The 24040-nt window shown below is 39.8% G+C and overlaps 1 protein-coding gene across 2 annotated transcripts in view; it reads left to right on the forward strand.

The window, feature by feature from the left end:
* Tmem135 (transmembrane protein 135) overlaps positions 1 to 24040 on the forward strand; it is a 262399-nt gene that overhangs the window by 236457 nt on the left and 1902 nt on the right. For both annotated transcript variants that reach the window (XM_021167719.3, XM_021167721.3), the window contains 8 exons: positions 3637 to 3678; positions 9518 to 9664; positions 12066 to 12135; positions 14480 to 14647; positions 17204 to 17267; positions 18154 to 18230; positions 21408 to 21506; positions 22276 to 22343. In XM_021167719.3, the coding sequence (XP_021023378.1) occupies positions 3637 to 3678; positions 9518 to 9664; positions 12066 to 12135; positions 14480 to 14647; positions 17204 to 17267; positions 18154 to 18230; positions 21408 to 21506; positions 22276 to 22343 (735 nt within the window). The remainder of the gene's footprint in view (positions 1 to 3636; positions 3679 to 9517; positions 9665 to 12065; positions 12136 to 14479; positions 14648 to 17203; positions 17268 to 18153; positions 18231 to 21407; positions 21507 to 22275; positions 22344 to 24040) is intronic.

A 24040-nucleotide genomic window follows, 5' to 3' on the forward strand; every position in this document is an offset into this window, starting at 1 on the left:
TATTTAACAAAGCATAATCTAACATTTTCCTAATGATATTTTGAATTCCTTGTAAAGTGCATTTAGAGGAAAGCTTGCCAGATATGTTGCTTCCTTGGCACAAGTTCTTCCAGGGTGGCTCTGTAGTGACCTCTGCTGGTGAGGGCTGTAAAGTACAGCACAGAGTCTCATGCAAGTCGTTTCACAGGAATTAAAGTAAGCTTGGGGGAGAATTGTACAGAATTGTACAGAATTGTTTCTTTTACCATTACTTATACATCTAACTCAAAATTTGGACATTTGATCAAGGATGCTATTTTGATAACATAAGTATTAGACTCTGCTTCCTGAAATGCAGCCTATAGTTCCAACCTGAGTCTTTGATAATAGTTGTATATCTACTGAGATTTTTGCTGCAGAGCTGAAAACCCCTTTCTCCTTTGTCATCATTGGCTTCTTCTTATTACACCTCACATTAGCATAGAGCCTTGCAAAAGTGACTGGGGGCTGAATTGTGTTAGTTTGTGTCGTCTGCACAGACTAAATAGCAAGTTTAGTCACACATGGCTCAATGCATTAGCTTGATGGACAGTTGAAAGTCAAGTGAGACGTTATTTTAGAGAAATTGATGAAATGTCTTTCTGTGTTAGAGCTTATGGATAAATCATGTATACATAGACATGCAACCTGACATTTCTACACCTGTACTTGGTTCCTTATTTGTGGTTGTATCTAGCCTCCTGTGTTTACACACTGTGTAAAAAGTTGTCCCCCATGGTCCCCAGACCTTCATAGTCAGCTGCCTGCAACCTTTACTATCTGGTATTCAGCTCAGGCACATCTCATACTTATATTTCCAAAACAAAGTTCATTTTCTCCCTGAATCCTATACAGTTTCTCAAGTCAGTAGATGGCTATTGTATTCTCTTTGCTTTAACCCAGATCTGTCAGTAGGTATAGAATTCTCTCTTGTTTATTCCACATTCAATCTAGGAAGAAATTTTGATTGCTCACCCTTGACATATATTCACGTTCTTCTCCTTTCCCTTCCAACTGTGGCCACCGTCCTCAGGCCTCTAACTCAGCCTTCCTATCATCTGTTTTCCACTCAGTGGCCGAAATACTTCTCATATAACTTTAGACAGATCCTCCTCTACTGAGATCCTTCCAAAGTCCTTCCCTTGCCCAAAGGTGCCTCTGCATGGTAGAAACTTCCTCCGTTTTCCGTGGCTATATTTCCTACCATTGTGCCACTCACCTCTTTCCCTCAGTTCTAGCAACTTCTCTCTCTGCTGTGTGCACTCAGGACAGCTCTGTACTTGTGGCTTCCAATTGAAATTCCCTCCCTCAGTTCCTTAAAGTTTGGAACTGATAATCATCGTTGCCTTCTTAAAGCTTGACATATTCTATCCCGAAAGGAAAAGCCAGGTCCTCCCTCCCCTGCCTGGGAGCCCCCCCCCCCCCCCATCAATTATTCTGGGTCTTGTACTTTGGAACCTCTCCCGCAAGGTGCATGTCAGATGAGAGTGTGATGTTCTTGTGCCCATGGACGTGTAATGGAACCTAAGCCAGTTCCTGCACATGGTAGATACCCAGTAGGTAATAGACACTTAGATGAAGACTTGATTTGCTCTGCCTTGTTGAAATCTTTGGGTCATGCCTTCCACATTTAACATAGATTCTCAGTAGTGTTTCACAGTTAAGTTAATACCTGCACAATACATTCAGTGTCAAAATGTGGGGCCACATTTTAAAGATTCTTCTTGCAGAATAATTACTTTATTGTTCTTTTGACCCTCAGTTACCTTAACAAACCTTAGACACGTGAATGGGAGAAAGAACAACCCCTTTTGAATCCATGTTAAGACTTTATCAATATGAAATGCTTCCCACAGGGTTCTACTGAAGAGCCAGACTTTGATCATAATGAAATTGCAAACTCATTTGTATACGCCCTCTTTATGCTTGAAAGCTACTTTTTGATGTTTGGTCTGCAATGAAATGTATTGTGCAGAGCCACAAATATGCCTTGCTGACTAGACCAGGTTGTCAGAATCTTTTCACCATTCAACACTGCACAAAGACAAATGGACATCTTTTAACAATAACATCCCAAGACCAAGATTTATTCCCAGATGTCCATAATCTTTTAATTGATCTATTGCTTTCTTTTTCCTAGTCAATAGGTCCCTTGCCCACTCCGTCACCACCCCACCAATCTAGATTATGGGTTTTAAATTTCTTTGAAACACTTTCTTTTGGTGGAAAAACATAAGTTTAAGTAATGTAATTTTCCCAAGCACACGGTTACTTTAATTTATAAATCCCTTTGCCTTCCTTCACATTCTGTGTAGATAGTTATGTCATGTATTACCTAAATGTAAACTTTTGGTTACATTTCCCACTGTCAACATGACCACTAAGTCAGTCACCATGTTTAACTGGCATAAAGCTTAACTGTTTTAAAACATCTTCACGAGGCTTAAATATTTGTAAGATTTTAGGTCACGTACAAATAAAATTTATTTTAAAATTAAGGCAGTTGTTTCATATATTTTCTTTATGGCTTGTCATACAGGTGACGAGCAGAATGAATTATCCACTTACATTTGAAGATGCACTTTTTAAATTTGAGTCCAATGAGACTGTCATTTTGTCATTAATCATTACAGATTTTTTTCAAGAGATTTTGATAATAAATTCTCCAAATCCCTTTTATGACGGATTATATCAAAGGTTCCTTGTTGGTATAACCTTTTTTGCTGAAAGGGCTTTTGAGTATTTCTAATGTCTTTAAGTCTATTTTAAATACTTAGTGTTAATCTGAGAATTTTAATTACAACATAGCCTGCATCTTCCCTGGCTAAAGACAATGCAATTAACAGAAGGATGGGAGGGAGAAATGCTTGATCATTCAGATTATCACTGCCACTACCCCTGTGCACCTGGAATTCTGAATTCGGTTAGTCTGTTAGTCCTGTGGCCTCCATGAGGTAAGGTTGTTGCAGGTCTTAAGCACCCACGAAAGTACAAATGCACACAAGCCTACCCCCCATGGCTGTGTTGTTATCAAAGGAAACCTGACTAAAGCTCCCAAACTGCACAGCAATGATAAACATTCAAGAACTACTATTTGAATTCTTCTCCTTCCAGTCTCAGTCTGTGCCTATCCCATGTTCTCTTCCTGCTTGGCCTTAATCAGTGGCTTTGTGGTATGTTGCAGTGAATTTGAAGCCTTTCTGTGCCTGCTCGGCCCCTTGTTGCACTCCACCCTCTGAATTAAGAGGCAGGAATTGGCGTGGGTGAGATACTCAGAGAGTGCATGTGCTGCCCTACTTCGTAGGGACTCAGCCCACAGGGATCAGGAGGGATGAAGAGCGTCATAGCTGTATTCTAGATCCAGCGGAGCCCTTAGGAGATTGACTTTAGCATCCCTTTCCCCAGCTCTGAGTATTGAGCCCTGAGTTGTGTTCCTATGCCAGAGGAAATCTTTAGTATGCTAGCTGTTTTGTGGAAGGCGACTTGCTGTATTTTTCATTGCTTATGTCATTATCGAAAGTTTTTACACTTTAAACCATTTTTAGGAAGGAATGCTATTTTATATACTACTTTATATTCCAAAACATGTCATTTTATGATTGCGAATTTTTGTTTTAGGTGCAAAGATGGCTTAAAAGGCTTTACATTTTCTGCACTTAGGTAAGTAACATTCTGTCTTTGTGGTGAGAGAAGTTGCAAGTTAATCTTCTAAAAATATTGAGTGTATATAATTCCAATAAAGTTTCGTTAATTTAGTTTTTAATCTGACAGTAGTCATAAAAGTCACAATGTTACATCCTTGAATTTATGGATAGTTTATTAAGTAATTTCTTAGACTAAGTTGAGTTTATGGGTGGGACTTATGGACTGTCAAGCACATGGTCTAAAGTGTTCTTAGAGCATTGTATTTGTTCACCTCATCTATTAACATGGAAATTGGACTATTATATATACTGTATAAGTTACTGTATTAGTTATCACCATTATTATATTTTATAACTCAAAACATCTTAACAAAGTAGACATTTTTTGCAACCACTCTGCAACATTTGTCATATGTTTAATGGAATATTCTACTAACATCTCACCGGACATACTCAGTCCAAATCCAATGTTTTCCCAGTTTGTGTCAGAAGTGTTACTTATTTTATTTTTCAGTGTCCATGGAATACTTGCCTAGTGAAGTTTGGTAGCATGGCATTCACTGCAAGTTTCAGAGAGAAAAGTGTGGGCATGCCTTGGGGACATCATCTTATATGGCCATTCTGAGGAGCTTGCCCATAAGTTGCTCTAGTGCAGGGCTCACACTAGTGCGCATTCAGATCACAGACTCTCCATCTTTTAGGGGATGTGAATTTGAGGCAGAGCTTTAGATAAGGAACAATGAAGAAGATCACTGTTGGTAAAGCTGAATCAAAATGTCTGCTGGGGAATAAAATATTAGTGGTATCAGAGTGTTTAAGACTGAAGGGTCAGGGTAGGGAGAGACTGGTTTGGACTTATTAAGTGGGTAGTAGACACCTAACAGTGTCTGAGGGGGGTGGTTAACAGTGAATTTGAAAGATGAGTCCAGCAGAAGTATATGGGACATTGGATAACAGAGAGCTAGAGGTAGGAAGATAAGTACTGTGATTTGTGGGGTAATGGGAAGGTTCAAGAGAGAAACTACAAGTTAAATGGAAGAAGGTGAAGACCAGTGGACCATTTTCCATTTCCTACAACCTGACTCCCAGTGTAGCACTGAAAGCTAAGTGTGCTAGGGAGGATGGCAGGAAACTGTGTGATGGTCAGTTTCTCAGGGCTTAGTGGTAGAGCACCTGCCTGGAATGTGGGAGGCCCTGGGTACAATCCCCATGGGGGTGTGCGGCGAGGAGGGGAAGAAAAGTTGTAATAAAACTTTGATAACTAGACTTCTGAAGCCATGATCCATGGAAAATGGTTTACTTTAAGGTTTTCATTAAGAGATATATGAGAAAAAAACCTTTCCTTTGTTCTTAAATGATGATGAAGCATGTTTTAAAAACTGAAAGTCAATGACAAAACCAAAAGATGATTTCCTGAAGAGATAACCTTGCCTCAGTTTCCTAAGATGCCAACCAAATCTTTAGAAAATCTTGACGATACTTGAGATAGTGTTGTATCCCTTCTTCACATGCACTTTGAGTCAGGGCTGAGTTTGGAATGCTTGTGCTTAACTTTTTCTGGGCTATAGGACAATATTCTAGAAAAATGCTCATTGTTACAGGAATTCTTGTTAAACAAGGTTGTTAAGCATTGCAGATGTTTCTGCCTTTCACAAGTCAGCCTTCTTCCTTCTGTCCTGTCAGCCATCCTCTCAGAGATGGGAAGGCATCAGTGAAATGTGTGGCCATTTCCTGTCTTATTCTCTACCTTTATTCCTATCCACAACTTGGAAAGTAACAATGTTAGTTCTGGCTGAGAGATACAACCAAAAAAATCCAGTCTCCCCTTTGTAATATCAGCACAATTTTAATTAACTGTCCTCTCCTCAGCCTCTGAAGGCAGAAATACATCTGACTCATTCATTGTTGTATTCTTGACACAGTACACATCTGGAGACAAAGTAAAAACATAACCAAATAAATACTGAGTGAATGTTATTCAATTTTCATACGGTATATACAGCATTTATATGGTATATGCCCTTCAACTAAACAGGGTGGATTTCATTTTATATTGCATTTATTGTCCATTGATTACTCCTAGATACTTAAAGATAGCACATAATTCTAAAACAAAAGCTAGATTCTGTTTTAATTGTCAAGTTTCATTGCTAGAGAGTAATGGGTTAATGTACATTGTTTTTAGAGGTTTCCTAAAGTGTTACCTGGCATGAATTTCTATTCTGCACCTTCCCATCATCCCCTGTCTGATTGTTGTTACAAATGCATATAATGAGATTATAGCCTGTCAAAAAATTCAACATTCAACATTAATTACAGAAGGGAGGGAACAGAAAAGTACTTGTGGTGGCCAAACTTAGCAAGTATGACTTCCTGACAGTGGTAAAGTTTATGAGAAAAGAATATTCAGCGCTTGATAGGTTTGAGGGTATTGGCCATAATGGAACATAGATGGACACAAATAGATACAGTCACCATCAGCCTTGAAGGAAGCGCCCATCCTCGATAGATTGTGATTACTCTACCACAAACACACATTGTTTTATAGAGGATAAGTCTCCTCCATCCAATGCAACCATTCATAAAGCAGCAGAGTTTAATGTCCCCAGGCCAGACTCAAGCAAAAAGCTTTAGAGCATAAAACTTGACTCTAATTTAGCACCTGTAGTTTAATGCATCCTACCTGTAAAAGAGTCCATAAGCTATAAAGATATCATCCATTCAGTATTTATTTGGTTATGCTTTTTCTTTGTCTCCAGATGTGTACTGTGTCAAGAATGCAACAATGAATGAGTCAGATGTATTTCTGCCTTCAAAGGCTATAGAGAGGACTGTATTAATTAAAATTGTGCTGATATTACAAAAGGGGGACTGGATTTTTCAGTTGTATATCTCAGCCAGAACTAACACTGTTGCTTTCCAGGTTGTGGATAGGAATCAAGGCAGAGAATAAAGCAGGAAAACTGCCAAGAATACTTACAAGATTAAAACAAAACAAAACACCCCCAAAAGCCAACTTCTGTAATAGAGCAAATTAAGTGCTAAGTCATCATTTTCCTGATGGCTCCCCCACCCCCATGAGAGGAGAGCAGTTGGCAGTACAGAAGGAAGAAGGGGACTTTTGAAAGGCAGAAGAGGAATATTTAACAAACATGTAGGAAAGAAAGATGCAGACAGCAGCACTAAAGCTGGTTTACCTGCAGATCTCAGCCTGCTGAAGGTAAGGGCAGTCTGGTTGTCCAGTGTTAACTCAAGAGGCTGGTGAAGTTCTCTGATGGTGAGAATATCAAGTTCTGATCTACACTTTATGAAGCTTCCTCAGGCAATTTTAAGGAGAAAGTCTCTGCAGATAGGAATAGAAAGGCACTGGAGTAGCTGGAGGCAAAGGGGAAGGACCCTGGGAGAAGAGTCAGTGCAGGTGTTAAAGAGGCGTGGCTCAGGGTTATGACATTAGACTCCACAGCAGTGACCTTCCTAATGCTGTGACCCTTTAGTACAGTTCCTCAGGTTTTGGTGACTCCCAACCATAAAATTATTTCATTCTACTTTATAACTGTCATTTTGCTACTATTACAAATTGCAAGTAAATATTTGATTTGTAGGATATATTATGTGCCCCCCCCCCCACAAAGGGGTTACAAACTACAGGTTGAGAATCACTGTTCTAGACAACTTTCTATTTGTTGCTGACAATGTGAATCTTATACACAGGGCTGTCCTTTATTCAAACTCATGGGAAATACAGTACCTGTAATATTACTGTGGGATTAAGTGACATAACATTTATGAAATGCTTGTTGACTCTGTGCCAACATTTTCAATTGCATTGTTTTGACAAATGATCATCTCCTATATGTATTTGATTTTTCCAAAGGAAAAATAAGATTGACATGTAATAGGTATATTGCATGTTGTTACTATATTCATTCATTCATTCATTCATTCATTCATTCATTCATTCATTCATTCTTACGATGTTACAAACACTTGATGGCAAAGAAAATGGACAGTTTCACAGTCCCCACTCTTTAGCCAGGGATGCATACTATTCAGATGGTGCTTATTGGGGGTGCTTCATAGGGCTGTTAGGCTACAGGTAAAGGACTACTCAGTCACTTGCATAGAGACAAGGACAGCTTCTCCAGGGAGTCACCTGTACTGTGAGATCATCAGCACTGGCCAAAAGGGCAGTAAGTTCCAAAAAACATTAGAGAGACTTCCTAGTTTTATCTGGTTGCTTATATAGAATTGAATGCAGACCTTAAACTTTCTAGCCACAAACACAAATAATGAGCAGATTCTTTTGTGGTAAAAGCTCCCAGGGCTCTCAGCTGCCACGTGATGGGAGAAAAACCCTTTGCACACCCAGTTTGACTCGGAAAGCTAAATGTTTTTCTGAGTATGCCAGGGCAGGATGGGCCAGTGGTTAGTTATAACAGTGTTTTGATTTTATTTTCCAAATACTGAAGTTTTCTTATTTTGTTTACACCGGTCTCAATCCTGGAATATTAGTGAAGAATTATTGATCTTCTCTCTTTGAGTCAATACACTAGATATGGATAGACTTTCTGAAACTCCTGAAGGTGGGGTTTCTTTCGGTGGTAAGTTCAGCTGTTCTTTGTATCAGCAATGACTCTTATGGTGTAGTTAGAAAGAGCTGTGAAACTTTTGAGATAGCTCCCTTCCCCAGTGTTATCTAGTGGTAGGAACTCTTTCAATTGCATTGTTTTGACAAATGATCATCTCCTATATGTGTTTGTTTTTTTCCAAAGAAAAATAAGTAGATTGACATAATAATAGCAATAATGGAATTTAAAATTTTCTAAGGAAATATGAGAATAGGTAATTTTGGTTGTTTCTATTTTATAGTTACCACTGTTTTACTGGGGACCCAATGTCCTTTCATGTGCAAGTGACTTTACGTAAGGCCACTGCTCATCAGTAAGAATGCTGCTGTAAGTGAGGGCGCAGGGAAACCACAGAACCAAGGAAGGAAAGGCAGGCTTATTGGGGAATTTCAGGGATGAGATGGCTGTCTCTTGGGATGGAGAGGGAATAGCATAAGGTAGGAAAGCCTTGGTTTTAAAAGGAGCAGGTAGCTGTAAACTGGAGTCTGTAATTGGAAACAGCCTGGCAGTTTGGAGTAGCAGTGGGGAGCGTTTGTAGTCAGGAGAGCCAGGACCTTTGCTGTGTGTTATAGGAAAGTGCTAGCCAGGACCTTTGCTGTGTGTTATAGGAAAGTGCTAATAGAGAGCTGGAGGCCCCATTGCTGGAGCAAGTGTAGGGGAGGGAAGGGAAGGGAGGTGGTTGCACTTCCTGACAGACAGTCATTGCTTCACAAGCACCGAGGCATGCCCCCTGTAGGTCTGTCCTCTAGCACTCTCTGTTTACCTGATCAGAATCCAGCCCAGCTGAGCCTGTCATTCTGGGGTTTGGGGGCACAAATCTCAAATGTTTGGGCCTAACTGTTTGGACCTAACAGCCATGTGGTATAAACTTAGTTTCACTCTGAATGAGAAACTTTATTATGATTGATTATGAGAAGTTATAATTATGATCAACCTGTGGATCCAGACTGACCTGATTCTCTTGAAAAATTCAAAGCACACTGTAACACCTTTAAAAATGTTCTAGCTTAAAGATTGCCTCATAGAAGTCCTATAGTATATTGTAATTGATTAATTTGATTTAAAAATATCATCATGTCAAGAAAATTCTTTGTTTAGAGAATATTATTTTGTGTACGTTGTGAGAAGAACTATTTTAACTAAGAAGTTAAACTGTAGTTGTATGTAAACATGGTTTGTTTGTTTTCCTGTGGGCAAGGACGACTAACTCCGTGCTCTGTCCTCCAGGTTTATCGTGGGGAAGGAAGAAATTCCCACACACTCTTACTCACCAGAGACAGCATATGCCAAAGTGGAGCAGAAGAGGGAGAAGCACAAGGGAACGCCGAGAGCAATGAGTATAATCGCTCTGGTTCGGACTCTCGTGGACTCCATGTGAGTGCTCTGTCCTGTGCTTCACCTATCCCTGTCTCGTGGTCACTGTGTATCGTAAGGCTTCCTTTTTCTCTTCAGGAAATGATGTTACTCTTTTGTTCCCAGCAATGACTATACCTAGAGTTTATAGAATGCAGGGAATGGCAAGGGGATGTTGCTCATGCTTTCTCATTGGGTACCGCATCATTACATGCCTTTAAAACAGAGTTCGTGGAGTTGGAACCATTTTCTGTTCCTTCTGGGCAGAGTTAAGGAGGCTGGAAAGGGAGGAGGCCGGAGACACTGGTGCATGCTCAGTGGCCGTGTGGACTGTTAGAAAGAGAACAGTTGCTGAGAGAACCAAGATGATACAGGAGTAAGGACAGTCTTCAAGTAAAGGGTGTTCTCCAGCAATGACAATCCTCTGGGCTCTGGGATGGAATATTTATTTGTATATTATACAGAAAAATAAGTCTTTACATTCTGAATATTCATTTTTATATTACCACAGACATTTAATAAACTAAATTCAGTGGTTTGAAGTTATGCCATCAGCCCTTGAAGCAGTCATGGCAGCGATGTTAGAACAGAGTGAGTGGGCGACAGTGAGAGGAAGTGCGTGGGAATTTCCTCCTCCCCTCCAATAAACCTGAAGGACAGAGATGGAGGGAAAAAACCCATGGTTAAATATGAACACAGTTTAATTTCTTAGTTAAAATAGAAAGCCTGCCTGCCTTCCCCTATCATTTGCCTCTACCAGCTTGTGTCTCTGGAAAAATGGTTAAAGTACCATGCGTCACAAAATCCTTGTCATCTGTGGTTGGCACTTGTGGAATTGTCTGTTGGGCTCTGTAGACATAGGTGATAATCACATTTGGCCAAATTCATTTTTTTTGTTTCTTTGTTTTCATATTAGTCTATACTGCAAACAGAAGATGGGGACACAGAAAGTATAAAGGCAGAAACAGGTGTGGCAGTGAACTCAAGCAAGTGTAAAAACAGGCTTGGATTGCCTGCGTGAAGAACAGTGTAGTTCGCCTTAATGGGAATAACTGAATGTAGCAGGGAGAGCATGAGAGGACGAATGTGCATGGCTCGTGAGGGCTGGTGCGCGTTCAGCCTTGGCAGGCCTTGCCCGAGCAGCTGTACTCAGGTAAAACCATTCGAGGATTATATAGAAGCAACCCTAAACGTCTGGGAGTAGCATTCTAGGACACTGGAATCCACTCTGGGTGACCAGGGACAGCTCTCATGACAGTACTGATGACATTGGCACTTTGCTGATGAAGCAGTTCTGGTAGTAAAACCTGACATGTAGAAGAGTGATAGTTTGCACAAGGCAGGCCGACTTCTGTGGCTCACCTCTGGTCAGCACTTCCACATGGCCAGATATGGCATATCATTCCCATGACATCAGGCTGAGGTCGGAATGAGCTTGTGCCATCGAGTTTGGCCAGGAGAAACTTCCTGTGTAACTCAGCTGCAGTGCAAAGATTGGTTTTCGAGAGGTCTTGCACAGGGCTGGAGACGTACAGAGCCAGAACATTGCTCTACGAGCTGCTTGCTGTCGTTTGAACCCAGGGGGAAGTGTGGTACTCTCCTCACAGACACAGTTAACTTGTCTGGAAGAAGCTACAGTGACTGCCGACTTCGCAACTTGAGCCCCTCAAAGAAAAGGAGTTCTATTGAGATGCATGTTGGTTGACGTACATTTTTATACTGAGGATAAATGAGGGGTCGTAGAGTCGGTGTCCCACATGAACAGTAGTCCTGGCAGAAATGTTTATATGAAACTCCAGACTGTAAGTGCTTTACAGTTAAGTCACAAATAACCTTTGAGTTCCCACATGATTCCTATTTCCATATTTATTTTAATAACTGAATTTTGAATTCCGACACTTTATCAGGTTTCTTTTCCAGATGTTTCCTCTCAAATATAATTAAGTATAAATTCCTATAACCTGAACACATTCTCATTATGATTTTGTTTAAGGACTGACTTCACGGATGATTTATGGTCATCATACTCTGTAACAAGAGATTTAAAGCTCCTAAAATTTCGTGGTGTATATAGTAGACAGTGTAGCCATATTTTTCATATTCAGTCACAAAGAAGTGCCAGTATCGTCTCCCTGCTCCACAGTGTGTCACTTGATCTGCAGTCACATGTTTTGTACAAGGTGTTAGCAACAAAATTAAAGCAACACTCTCTTAGCTCTGCTTCTGTAGGTCTTACAGAAAGCTGTGACCATTTAGGGGGAAAGTGGGATCTTTTTCTCCTTTACTGCTAAGAAATTTTTATATAGGCTTGCAACACACTCACGCACAGTGTATGCATCCATAGGCACACCCAGAGATGCATACATATGCACACATACTTTAATTAATTATGATTAGTGTTGTCTCTCTGGTCTGATTTCAGATGCAAGCATGGACCAAGGCACAGATGTTGCAAGCATTATGAAGACAACTGCATTTCCTACTGCATTAAAGTGAGTCTACAAAGGCGTCTCCCTGATTTTTGTCAACAGTTGCTGCTTTAAACCCAACATTAGTTTCTGTAGTAATTTCTAAGCAAATAGAACAGTCCACATCGTTCTGCTGCCATTTAATTTGTATTTGACTCAGATTACTAGAGCTTGCCTACAGATCAGCATTAAGGGAGTTAACTGTGTCCATTTACACAGATTCCCTAGTCTCTAGGGTACATGGGCATTTTTGCAAAACCACACTTCTTGCCTCCTGACTTGTCTCTCATCACTAGCTCTGGAAAGAGTGTCTGGGGCAGGTGGCACCATCTGCTCTAAGTCCCTCAGTTTTGAATGGTGCTCACAGTCCCAATGCTTTTTAAGAAGTCACTTATTTCTTACAAGGTCTGATTTTTTTTTCTTTTTTTTGTGGGGGAGGGAGATTAGTTGACAAACCTCAGATGTGCAGTTCTCTCGGCATGGTTATGGAGAATGTAGGTACTTTCCCACATCAGTGCTTATAAGTGGAATGCCGAGACTCAGTGTTGATAGTGGCATTTGCCCAACTTCCTATTCATCTCAGAATCCTGAGAGCCGTGTCTAGGGCTAGCAACAGAATACATTTTCCTTGTGCAGTGTCCAGATTTGATTTCCTGCCTCATTTTCAAGCGGGAGATTCTGTCTGAGAACTGACTTAGTCTATTCAAAGGGAGAGTTCAGACAGGGTTGGGAAGGTGATACTGAGCATTTTCTAGGAAAAAAAACCAAAAAACAAAAAAAGACAGAATTGACAAGCAGTCAGAAACCTAGTGACTCTTTAAAGTATGTTCCAGTGTTAAGGACTTAGCAGTTTGTGAAATATGTTAAACTGTCTGGAGACACGTGGGAGAGAAGTTTACATTATGAAATTACTCAGAAGTCTCTTTTGCTTGTTTTTGGGTTATCTATGTAACCCTGGCTGTCCTGTAACCCTTGGCTATGTACATTTTGAGCTCTCAGAGATCTGCTTGCCCCTCTCTCTGCTTCCTGAGTCCTGGGATTAAAGGCTAAAATACTGAAACTTTAACAAGGTGTCTCTCATTGCAATGGAGCTTTGATTACACCACGTTAGGCTACAACCCTGATAGATATTCACATTAATTACATTCTTCTCAGCTCACTCTGCTCTCAGCTGTCTCAGTAGGATCCTGTTCCTGCCCACTTCTGTATTGGATCTGTGCTTTCTGTCCAGCCTGTGTGACATCTTTCATGAAAGAATCTTCTCTTTTGCATCGACTTAAATGTCACACAGTCAGTAGCTTTTCTTTACTATCCAGTCTAATACAAGTTTCTTTAGTGGCCAATTACTTCCTTCGTGACACATTGTAATTTTTAATTATTATATTACTTTACTCATTTGGTTTCTCTTTCCATATAAGATTGTAAAGCGCCACAAAGACAAGAACTTGGTCTTGCCTGCCATGTTCTCACAGCCTTGTAATCCCAGTATATAATAGATAGCCAGCAAATATTGCCTGAATGCAGAAACATATTGATTTTATTTTTTGAAAACTGGGTGAAAAAAATTAGTCTGTTTGTTCTTCCTGAGCCACTAGCATATCACAGAGATAAAAGGACTGTTATAGTATTTAAAAAATACTGGGCAGTTCCAGTGAGTCAAACTCACAGGAATTCACAAATGACTGGCCTATTTCATGGTCATGCGTTCACCAGGCTTTAGGAAAATCAATCCTTACTTTCTTGTAGCAATTCAGTTTTTCTTTTTTCTAGAAAAGAAAATTGTAATTGGAAAATACAAGTCTGACTTTTTGGAACATAGCATGCAGGCCAAGGTCCCAGCTCTTGGGTGGGGATACAGTGTTGAGTGTCTTCAGGCTCAGTTCGCTTCAGTGCAAAGCAGCATTCCTCAGTTTAGCTTCATGCAGTTACCTAGATAGAATTCCCATCTCCTAGAAATTTCTTTAACTTGGTTTATACACACACACACACACACACACACACACACACACACGCACACACTCTCACACACACACATATACATACATACACAGACACACACACAGAGAGACACATATATACATACATTCATACACACACACTCACACACACACACATATACATACATACACAGACACACAGACACATATATACATACACACACACACACACACACACACACACACACACACACCAGAGCTTCAAACAGTGAAGTTATCTTCCATGCTTGTACTGATGATCAGACAGTTTTCTATTAAAATTTCCTAAGAAAGGTGACTTTGTCCACTGCTTTTTTGGAATTTCCATGCTTGTATCCCTAAAACCCTGTGGTTATTGTCAGAAGAAGGTAAAAAGATGGCTTTGTTTCTAGGGCTTCATCAGAATGTTCAGCGTGGGCTACTTGATCCAGTGCTGTCTCCGGATCCCCTCTGCGTTTAGGCATCTGTTTACAGAACCATCCCGGCTCCTCTCTCTTTTCTACAACAAGGAGAACTTCCAGCTGGGGGCTTTCCTTGGATCTTTTGTTAGTATATACAAGGTAAGCTTATTCAAAAAAGAAGGAAGTGAGAAGTGAGTAAGGCCGGGGTGGAGAAATTGCTCTGTAGTTGAGAACTTCCTGGCTGCTCTGCCAGATCCTAGTTGGGGTCATAGTATCTGCATGCTAGGTCACAGTCATCGGTAACTTCTTTTCCAGGAGGTCTGGTGCCCTCTTCTGGCCTTCGTGTGCTCAGGCACATACATATGTGACATACACATACATGCATCCACACATGTAGGCAAAAGTCATACACATAAAGTAATGACTAAATGCTTAAAAAGAGAAATGAATGGCACGGCCATTGTTAGAGTAAGATGTGTTCTGCTTCAGCTCTTGTTTTATTGGTGGTGCTTTCTAGAATATTCCTACTATCTTGGCCTCACCAAGTATATACAATGTATTGTGAATTCAGGAGGGAAAAGTTTGTTTAGAATTTTACTTAATATGTTTGACTTTATATCCATATTGCATTTATTTATATATTTTTTTCAGAGACATATTTTCTTTAGTTTTCAGTACATAGACATTCGAAGAAAATGTGTACTTCCTAAGTAAAATCTAATAATATTCCAATTTTTTAAAAACACATTACAGTTTGGTTCCTCATTTTAGAATACTTTTGCACTTTCTAGCAGTTGATAGGATTTGGCTAACACTGTAATGGTCTTCTCTTGTGAGTGGCGGGTTGCTACCTTTTTTCCACTCAGTTTCTGTCCTGCTGTCTAAAGCGGTGAATCCTCATTACCTATGCTGCCGTTGCTTGTAGTATGTGCTACATATGTCTACATATGTCTTGATATGTCGGCAAGCCCCTCAACACATGTATAGAGCTCTTCCTTGACACGGAACATTGCCACCACCTACTCTTTAGTGGAGACACTAATGTGTTACTCATTACACTGAAGTGTTTTGCTATCTGAATTTTAGTTTGTGTATTTAAATTCAGATTCTAGGTGATAAATTGTTCAGTTATGAATATGACTTAACTTTTGAATTTCCCTTATTTTCATCTTTAAAATTGGGTTTCTTGCAGATTATATATAATTGGTTCTCTCCCACATTGAGATAAGATCTTATATGGCCCAAACTGGCCTTGAGTCCCACCAATCGCCCCATATCAGCCTCCCGAGATTGGGACGTGCATGTGAAGTGCCATGATTTACTTGTGGTGTCTAGACTCTATGTGTCAGTTGTGTACAGTGTGGTCTATCGAAGGTCTCTGTAGTTCTCATTAGTTATTTTCTATTCCGTCGTCTTCCTTGTTACTCCCTCCATATTTTGGTTCATTTATTTTTATTGGTTTCATATTATTGTTCCTGCTGACTTATCTTTAATATTTGTTGTTGTAACTTAGTGATCTTAGCATTCAGAATATTTGTTTTTTTCTATTTATCATCTCAACATTAAATAGTATTATCACATTATGTACAATGTGAAAATATTAACACTGTGCACTGAATTCCTTTTTAGCCTTTGTGCTGTGTATTAATCTTTAAAAGCTTAAAATTCTACAGCACATAGTTTATATTTTGCTTTATAGTCATCTTGTTCTTTAGAAAGCCAGAGAGTGGGGATTTTAATCTTTAGATCATGTGATTTCTATCGCAGCTACTGAGCTCTGTTTTGGGGGTGAGAAGGCAGTTTAGGCAAGGTGTCAATGTGAACATGGCTGTGTTCCAGTAAAACTTACCACATTATAGGTACAATTTCATAGAATTTTTAGAACATAACTATTATCTTTTTATTTATTTTTATCCATGTAAATAATAATAATAATTATTATTATTATAATTACTAATTTTTAAAAGAACTTTAAAATCTGGCACAGTAACACATGCTTCTAGTTACAGCTACTCTGGAGACTGAGGCAGAAAGATTGATGGAACTCTGGCAACATAGCCAGGCCTGCTGTCAAAACAGAACCCAAACAGAGAAACAAACCAAAGCCAGGGTTACCTCCCAAGCCATAGGAAGCCAACCCGTGGCCATTTTCATCTAAAAAGCCATAATTTGTTGACTCTTGCTTTGGCTGACTGAAGATAAGGGACACATGTCTTCTAAATTTACCCTTTTCTCCATTTTCGAGCACTCTTTGTTTCTTTATATAGAACTGAGCTTTTGCCTAGCATCACCTTCTGCTGGCTGAGGAGTAAATGACCTTCCTTCTTTCCTTGTCGTCTGTGTCTGCTGCAGGTGAATTGTCTCTTTCATAGCCACTGCTGAGAACCAGCATCTGTGGGTCTGGTATCCTGACTTGACAGATGAGTAATTTCTCCGGCTCCTTTGCTTTGTTAAGATGGAAATGACTCTTGCCGCTAGGTCCTGTCTTTTGAGGTACATTCATGGGCAGGCTTTTGAGAAGCAGCACGACAGTGGGACATGTGATCTTAGTAAGTGTATCCAGGGCTGCAAGTGAACTTCCCATCACAGGGCCAGCTCTCTCACACAGGATCCGGTTGCTGAGAGAATCACTCAGTGCAGCTTTTGTTCTCATGCACTTTTTTTTCTCCTCAGAAATAATGTAACCAAGCTCATTGTGTCCCCTCCTTACTACAGGGCACAAGTTGTTTCCTGCGCTGGATCAGGAATCTGGATGACGAGCTGCATGCTATTGTGGCTGGTAAGTTAGCAATCAAAAGAACGACCATTGTTGTAGCATTGGTGGCAGGATGAGGTGCAAGCCTGCAAAGCCACCCAGTTTTTATTTCTTCCTGCATTGTAATCATGTCCCTGCTGACGCACTCACCAGTGGGAGAAGTTAGATGGATCGAGGCACTCTTGCTGTCTGGTATTTGGAGTTGGCAGTGTAATAATTCAGGTTGTTGTAATTGCCAGAAATCTTAGAGGACGTGTCGTAAAAGTACCCAAAGACTCGTTTAGACAATTATATGAAAGTTATTAACATGAAGTCCAGTTAGAATTCTTTAAAACTCTATTTTTACCACTGGAAAATGATATTTAAATTGTTAAAAGGCACTCAATTTTTTATAAAAGTAAAAATGAAAGATTGTTTTTCAGGGTGAAATGTATGTACTGCTTAGGTTAGCTTAGTCTGTAGGATTTCAGCCCCAGCCCTCTAGTTTTCCACGTGTATAGCAAAGGTGATGACAAGCACAGTAGTATAGTGACCACCCTGAAAATAATTTGAGTTGTAATAGACAAGAGAGTATTCCCTTTGAAGAAAGAACCAATACCAATGGCTTTTACGTTTATGTTTAAAGTAGTGTTGGGCAAGACCACAGCTCTTAAAGTTAGGGTTTCTTGTTAAAAGTAACTCATGCTATTTGTTCTCCACCTGAAGATCATTGATTCTACTTTTAAGACATGGATTAATAATGCCTTGCTCCACTCTAATGTCACTGGGCTGGTTACTGTTCTTGTGGGTTTTTTCCAACTGAAGGCAATGCAAAAGCAAAATTTTTCCTATTTAAGAGAATTAACATTTCTGATGACTTAACCACAAAGGGATAATTTGCAACCTGATCAGTTTTTCCTTGTCATTTCAGGGTTTTTGGCAGGTGTGTCGATGATGTTTTATAAAAGCACAACAATTTCCATGTACCTAGCTTCCAAGCTGGTGGAGGTAAGCATGGATCTTATGCCTGAGAAGTTCCCAAGCACTCAGGGTTTGCAGGTGGTGCGGAATTGCTTCAGTTGCAAGAATGACTGCTACCAAAGCAAGCTCTGGTTCCAGCCAAGTCCTGACAGTCAGCTTCCCACTTACGTTTATTTTCCTTTACACAGAAAAACACAGAATCCACCATGCCCATGAGTACGCATTAGCATCTAGACAGTGTCTTCATGTGTGTTCTGCCACCCCACATGCCATATTGTGTCTTTCCACCTATACAAACTCAGGAGAAATGCTTCTTAAAAGAAAATCCATAGTACTGCCAAAGTATGGCCCCATTCCTTTTTTTTTTTTTTTTTTTTATTTAAAGGCCCATGAGTGATTTGTTTTCATCCTCCCTGGATATCTTACATGCATGTTTTTGCCATCCTTTTGAGCCATTGTAACAATGAAGCTGTCTTAATTTTTGTAGTTACCCCTTCTCCTCCTCCCTCCTGTTAGGTGTTCTCTCCCTCCGCTCTGCTTCCTTTCTTTGATATTTAACTCCTGTCTTTCCTGTTAACCATTAGCTAGATTCAAAGCTTACATTTAACCTTTATTTTCCCAGGAGTGGGTAGGGTGCGGGAGAGTCATGTGTGTGAATATCCCACTGTATCATGTTCAGAAGTGTGTGCACGTCTTTTTGTTAGCTCCGAGCGTTGATAGGGCCAACTCGACGCTCCTTCTGCGCCTCTGGCTCACACTCTGTGCAGGTGTCAGTGATGATCACTCAGCCTCACCAGTCCCTTGAGTTACAGAGTGCTGCAGAGGCACAAGCATGGGTCCCAGCCCCGGGAGGTAGAGGCAGGCGGTCGGGAGCTCAAGGCCGAATACATCCATTGACATCAGATGAAACTGGTATTGAGATGTCAGCCAAGCAGTGGTATGCTTCTCTGTTCTTGTCTCATCAGTGTGTAGATCTTTCTAGCAAAACAAACTGGCCTGGACAGAGTGCTGACGACACTTTAATGACAGTTGAAAGTATTAATCATCTGCTGTGGTTTGTGAAATGAATTTAAATGGAGTACAGTAACCAATTTTCCATGGTTGAAGTTAATTTTTATTAAAATGCTATACCATGCTATAGGAAACCCCCCTGCACTGTCGTCAGCTTTCCATTGCTATGGCACATATGTGAGGTAGATAACATTTGAAGAGAGAAAAGTTATGCTGGCTCATGGATGGTAGCCTTCAGCCTGTTCTAACCGACTATGCCTTTGGCTGTACATCATGTGGGGAGTGGGTGGAGCACAGCTCTTACTTTACAGCTGGGAGTGAACTGAAGGAGAAGGGAGGGGAAGTTTCCTAGTGTCCTCTTCCAAGGAATGCCTCCAGTAACCAGAGGTCTCCACATGGAATGTTCTTCCCAGTAACAGCACTCTGAGGACAATCTGTTAGCATTGGGGTCTTTGAGGGATATTTTAGATCTAAACTTTGGCATGTATAATTTTTTTTCTTGGAACTTACAAATAAAATGTGTTTCGTGTTCCCATTACTACAGTAGGTGCTAGTGAGCATAAGATGCATACACTAGGGCTCCTGCCCTTCACTGACTTAGAATGTGCTTCAGTACATATGCTTAGTATGCACTGATATTTAGGAGCACTCAAGTATTGAAAGATTATAAGATAACTTCTATTTAACATTTATGTGATGCTATCCACATATTATACTTTCTTCAACATGAATATATCTGCCCTATGATAATTGCCTTTCATGTTATTTTGGAAATAATGATTAATAAAGTGATTGCACATCCTGTTATCTAAGTTGTACCTATGTGTGTACTCTACAGGTTTTCTATATCCCAGTTGCTGATACATACACCTTCCTATTTCTTTCTCCGTATATATTTCTGATTGATAAATATATAACGTATTTTCCTGTCATTTCTTCTGTTTCTTTTTCTCATTGAGTATGGTAGCAGTTGTGTGTTTATATTTTTTTAATGTCAAAATAAAAAATTTAATTTTGGGGATTAAATTTTAACAAGGTGAATTTATGTAGCAAATGTGAGAGCTGCAGAAGACCACCAGAGGATGAGGGGGCTGTGGGTTCCATTTGCTGTCCTTGGTGGAAGCCTCCATCCAGTAGGAACTCTAGAATCTTAGCTGCCTTTCCACATGCTTTCCAGTTTCCCTCAGCTTTCAGTGTATCAGAAAACCTCTTGCCATGAATTTCCCTTGTTCTGAATGTATAGCCAATATCTGTTCTGTGTCTCCTGCATGTTATGTGCGTGCATGCGTGCATGCTTGAGTACCTGTGTGTGTGTGTGTGTGTGTGTGTGTGTGTGTGTGTGCACGTGTGTGTATGTTGTGTCATGTCCCCCTCTGACATAGCCGTTAAGTCTTGTGGATGTTGAAGTGTACTCCTCCTGCTTGTTTACTGCCATCCTGTGACAAGCTAGAGCACTAACTAAAAGCACAGCACTAGGGAACTTTGAGAGCAACTTGAAACATTAATGTTTTGCTTTTAAAATCTCAGTGAAAATTTGTTTCAATTCTGATTTTATTTAATTTATTAGTTAATTTTATTATATCATAAATGTATTATTCTATGACAATTTTGAGTTTAAAAATGTGATACTTTGAGAAACATTCCAAATAGTTTTCAAAGTTCTCCTTGGTCATATTCCCTTTGTTCCCTGGGAGAGCCAAATAATACATAATACATAATTTACATTTATATAAATATCACATGTAGTTATGCCGCTCTCACAGCTCTCACCAGAGTGCAGGGCATGTGTCTACTAACCTTAAATTGTATTCACTTCTAAATTCCTTTCTCCTAACACTGGGCTCATCATAGTTCACATCAGGAATAAACAAGTCTAATGCAAGGAAAGACGCACTTAAGCATTTACAAAAGCATCTAAGGATAAATGACATCAGTGCGACAGAAACGAAGTACTGTTGAGTTCCACACACAAGAGCATCCCTGCTCAAAGCTGGAGTTTGGCGTGAAGGAACGAAGGAAGGAAAGGCTGACTTAGAACACTGTTGTGGAAGATGTGAATGCTTGAGCTTTAGAGGAAATACAATGATTCTGAAAGGCAGAAAATATACTCATGGAACTCTCTACTGAGTTCTGTTTTAATACTGCTCAGTTTTAAAATACAGTCTAAACTCTTGCTTTATGCTTGATTTTCAGACAATGTATTTCAAGGGCATCGAGGCTGGAAAGGTTCCCTATTTTCCTCAAGCAGACACTATCATCTATTCCATCTCCACAGCAATTTGTTTCCACGCAGTAAGTACAGTTCTTGGGAAGAAGCAGGCATTTCTACTTCTGCTTTACATTAAGCCAATGGTGGTGGGAAATTGAAGCCTAGCAACACCTTTTTTTGTCATTTCCTTCTTAATGGTCTATTTTCTCAGCAGAAGACCTTGCATGTCTGAAAGCACTGAACATGTTAATGGGCCAGGCCTTGTTTAAAGAGCAGACCAATATTTAATGTCTAAATAGAACACAGGGATAAGTGAATTCCTAGCCCTGTATTGCAGGGTGAGCACCTGATACAGTCCTTGCTTGCTGGGGAAAGCTACCTCAATATATGCGAGGGTGCGGGTGCCCTCTGAGACACTGCAGCGCTCCTCGGGAAGGGAGGGATAAGTGAGTCTGATCCCTCTGTGGTTCGTATTATCATTTTTGTTTTCTGTCTCTGTGTTAACGACCATTGATTGCTGAGTTTGGGCGTAAGAGGAGCTTTTGCTTGCTTTTCCCCACAGTGATGGTGTCAGCTTGAAGCTCAGTAAAGTCAAATTATCAGCTCGCTAATGGCCATCCATGCTTTCTGATAAAGATGGCTATTCACTGACTATCATCTCAAAAGCAACATGTCTACTTGAAAGCATATTGACAAAGATAGATTCTTGAGAGTGATTTAAACAAAAGCAATTTTTATCACTACAGTTTTAAAAATGCAGCAAACAACAAAAATAGAGATAAGAACTACTATATTGCTTAAGATCACAGTGTTGCTATTTATTAAAATAACTATCTCATCGATCAACCTCAGGCTGTCATGGAAGTTCAGAACTTGCGGCCATCTTACTGGAAGTTCCTTCTAAGGCTCACCAAGGGCAGGTATGTGACCAAGTTGATTTTAATGTTTATAACAAATGAATAACTTCTATAAGGATATTATAAATGTCTTTGTCCCTTGAGGGAATGTTCTTTCAGTGGTAAATTAGTTATTTATATGTAAATCAATATGTTCAACATAGTAAGAAAAAAAATCAGATCTGAGTTAAAACTAAATATTTGACCCCTTTGCCTTATAATAGTTTAGACATTTTAAATATTCTAGATTAATGTGCTCACCTGCTAACTACCAGTTTTTTCAACAATTAGATAATCAGCATTTAATCTTATCTCTGAATCTTTAAACTCCTTTTTTTTTATTTAAAATATCAAGTTCAAGTTGGAAATATATGTCAGTGTCAGATTTGCCTAGTTTTTGCAAGGGCCAGCTCTCCTCCATGACTCCAAGGCTGCAGGTGGTGACAGGCAAGGTTACCCCTTTAATCTTAATTGAATTCTTTTGGAGAGTTTGACCTAACAGACATAAGCTGACTGAGTTGGACTTCAATTCTGGTTACTTTTACTAAGGGAAATACATTTACTCTCACAATCTTAAGTTTATTTTGTTCTTTAATGACATGATAATTTATATGCCATAGTCTGTTCTGTGTTGCTATGAGAGATTGCCTGACACTGGGTAATACACATATTAAAAAGGTTCATTTGACTCACGATTCCTGTAGCTGGAAGGTACAAGCAGCCCATCAACAGGTTCCATGTTGGAATTCGGTATATCAATTCTGGCCAGTGATTTAGAATCAATTTCAATCTACTAACTTCTCCAGAAAGGAAGTAATTGTGAATAAGAACGGAGACCTACAATCCTTCCCCCAACAATTCCATAAGAGTCCCCAATCTCCAGCCAAAGTTTAGCTGTGAGCTACCCTCTCAGGAGAAGGGAATAGGAAATGGGAGATGGTCTTGGGGGTGGTGGTGGAAGAGGACAGCATTTAGAATATAAATAAATACATAAATATATAAGTACATACATACATGCAAACATAAATAAATGAATTTTTTTTTAAAAAGTGAGACCTTAAAAGCTCTATCCTGTGCACCAAGTAAAAGTGTTCTTACCATGCTTTATCTCTAGGGTTAGATGATGGTTAATATAAGGTATATATTTTAATCACTACATCTTTTTTACTGTGTTTGTGTCCGTGTGTGTGCAGCAGAGGTTATAGAACAGCTGTGGGAGTCAGTCAGGTGTCTTGCCATCATGCGGGTTCTAGGGATGAAAGTCATGTCAGACTTAGAAACAAGTGCCCTTACCTAGTGAGCATCTTGCCCCTCCATGACGGTGAGGGTACTGTTTACTCTGTTGTATTAGTTCTCTCTGCTGTCTGCCCATTAGTCATTACCTATTTGCGTATTTGGATTGTTCTATTCTCACTGTGAGACATTAAAGTCTCAGATATGAGAGCAGTTATACTTAACACCCTTGCCTTGTGGTAAGTGTTAAGTAGTTCCCTGTCAGTATTCTGTGATTTAATTCATCAGAAAAATACTGATTAATCAAGTTTTACATTTGAAACCACCTAATGTATAGAGCTCTAGATGTGTCTGAAATACTAATTGAGGGCTGTGGTTTTGCCTTGGGGATTATCTTTTAAACGATAATCCTGCTCAGTGACACTTGGTCATTCGGTTGCCCATGTAACATTGGAAACTGCCACTGAATTTCAGAACTTTTGCCTTGC

The sequence above is a fragment of the Mus caroli genome, unplaced genomic scaffold (genome assembly GCF_978045245.1).
Source record: "Mus caroli unplaced genomic scaffold, Mus_caroli_1 scaffold_8, whole genome shotgun sequence".
In the NCBI taxonomy this organism is placed as follows: Eukaryota; Metazoa; Chordata; class Mammalia; order Rodentia; family Muridae; genus Mus; species Mus caroli.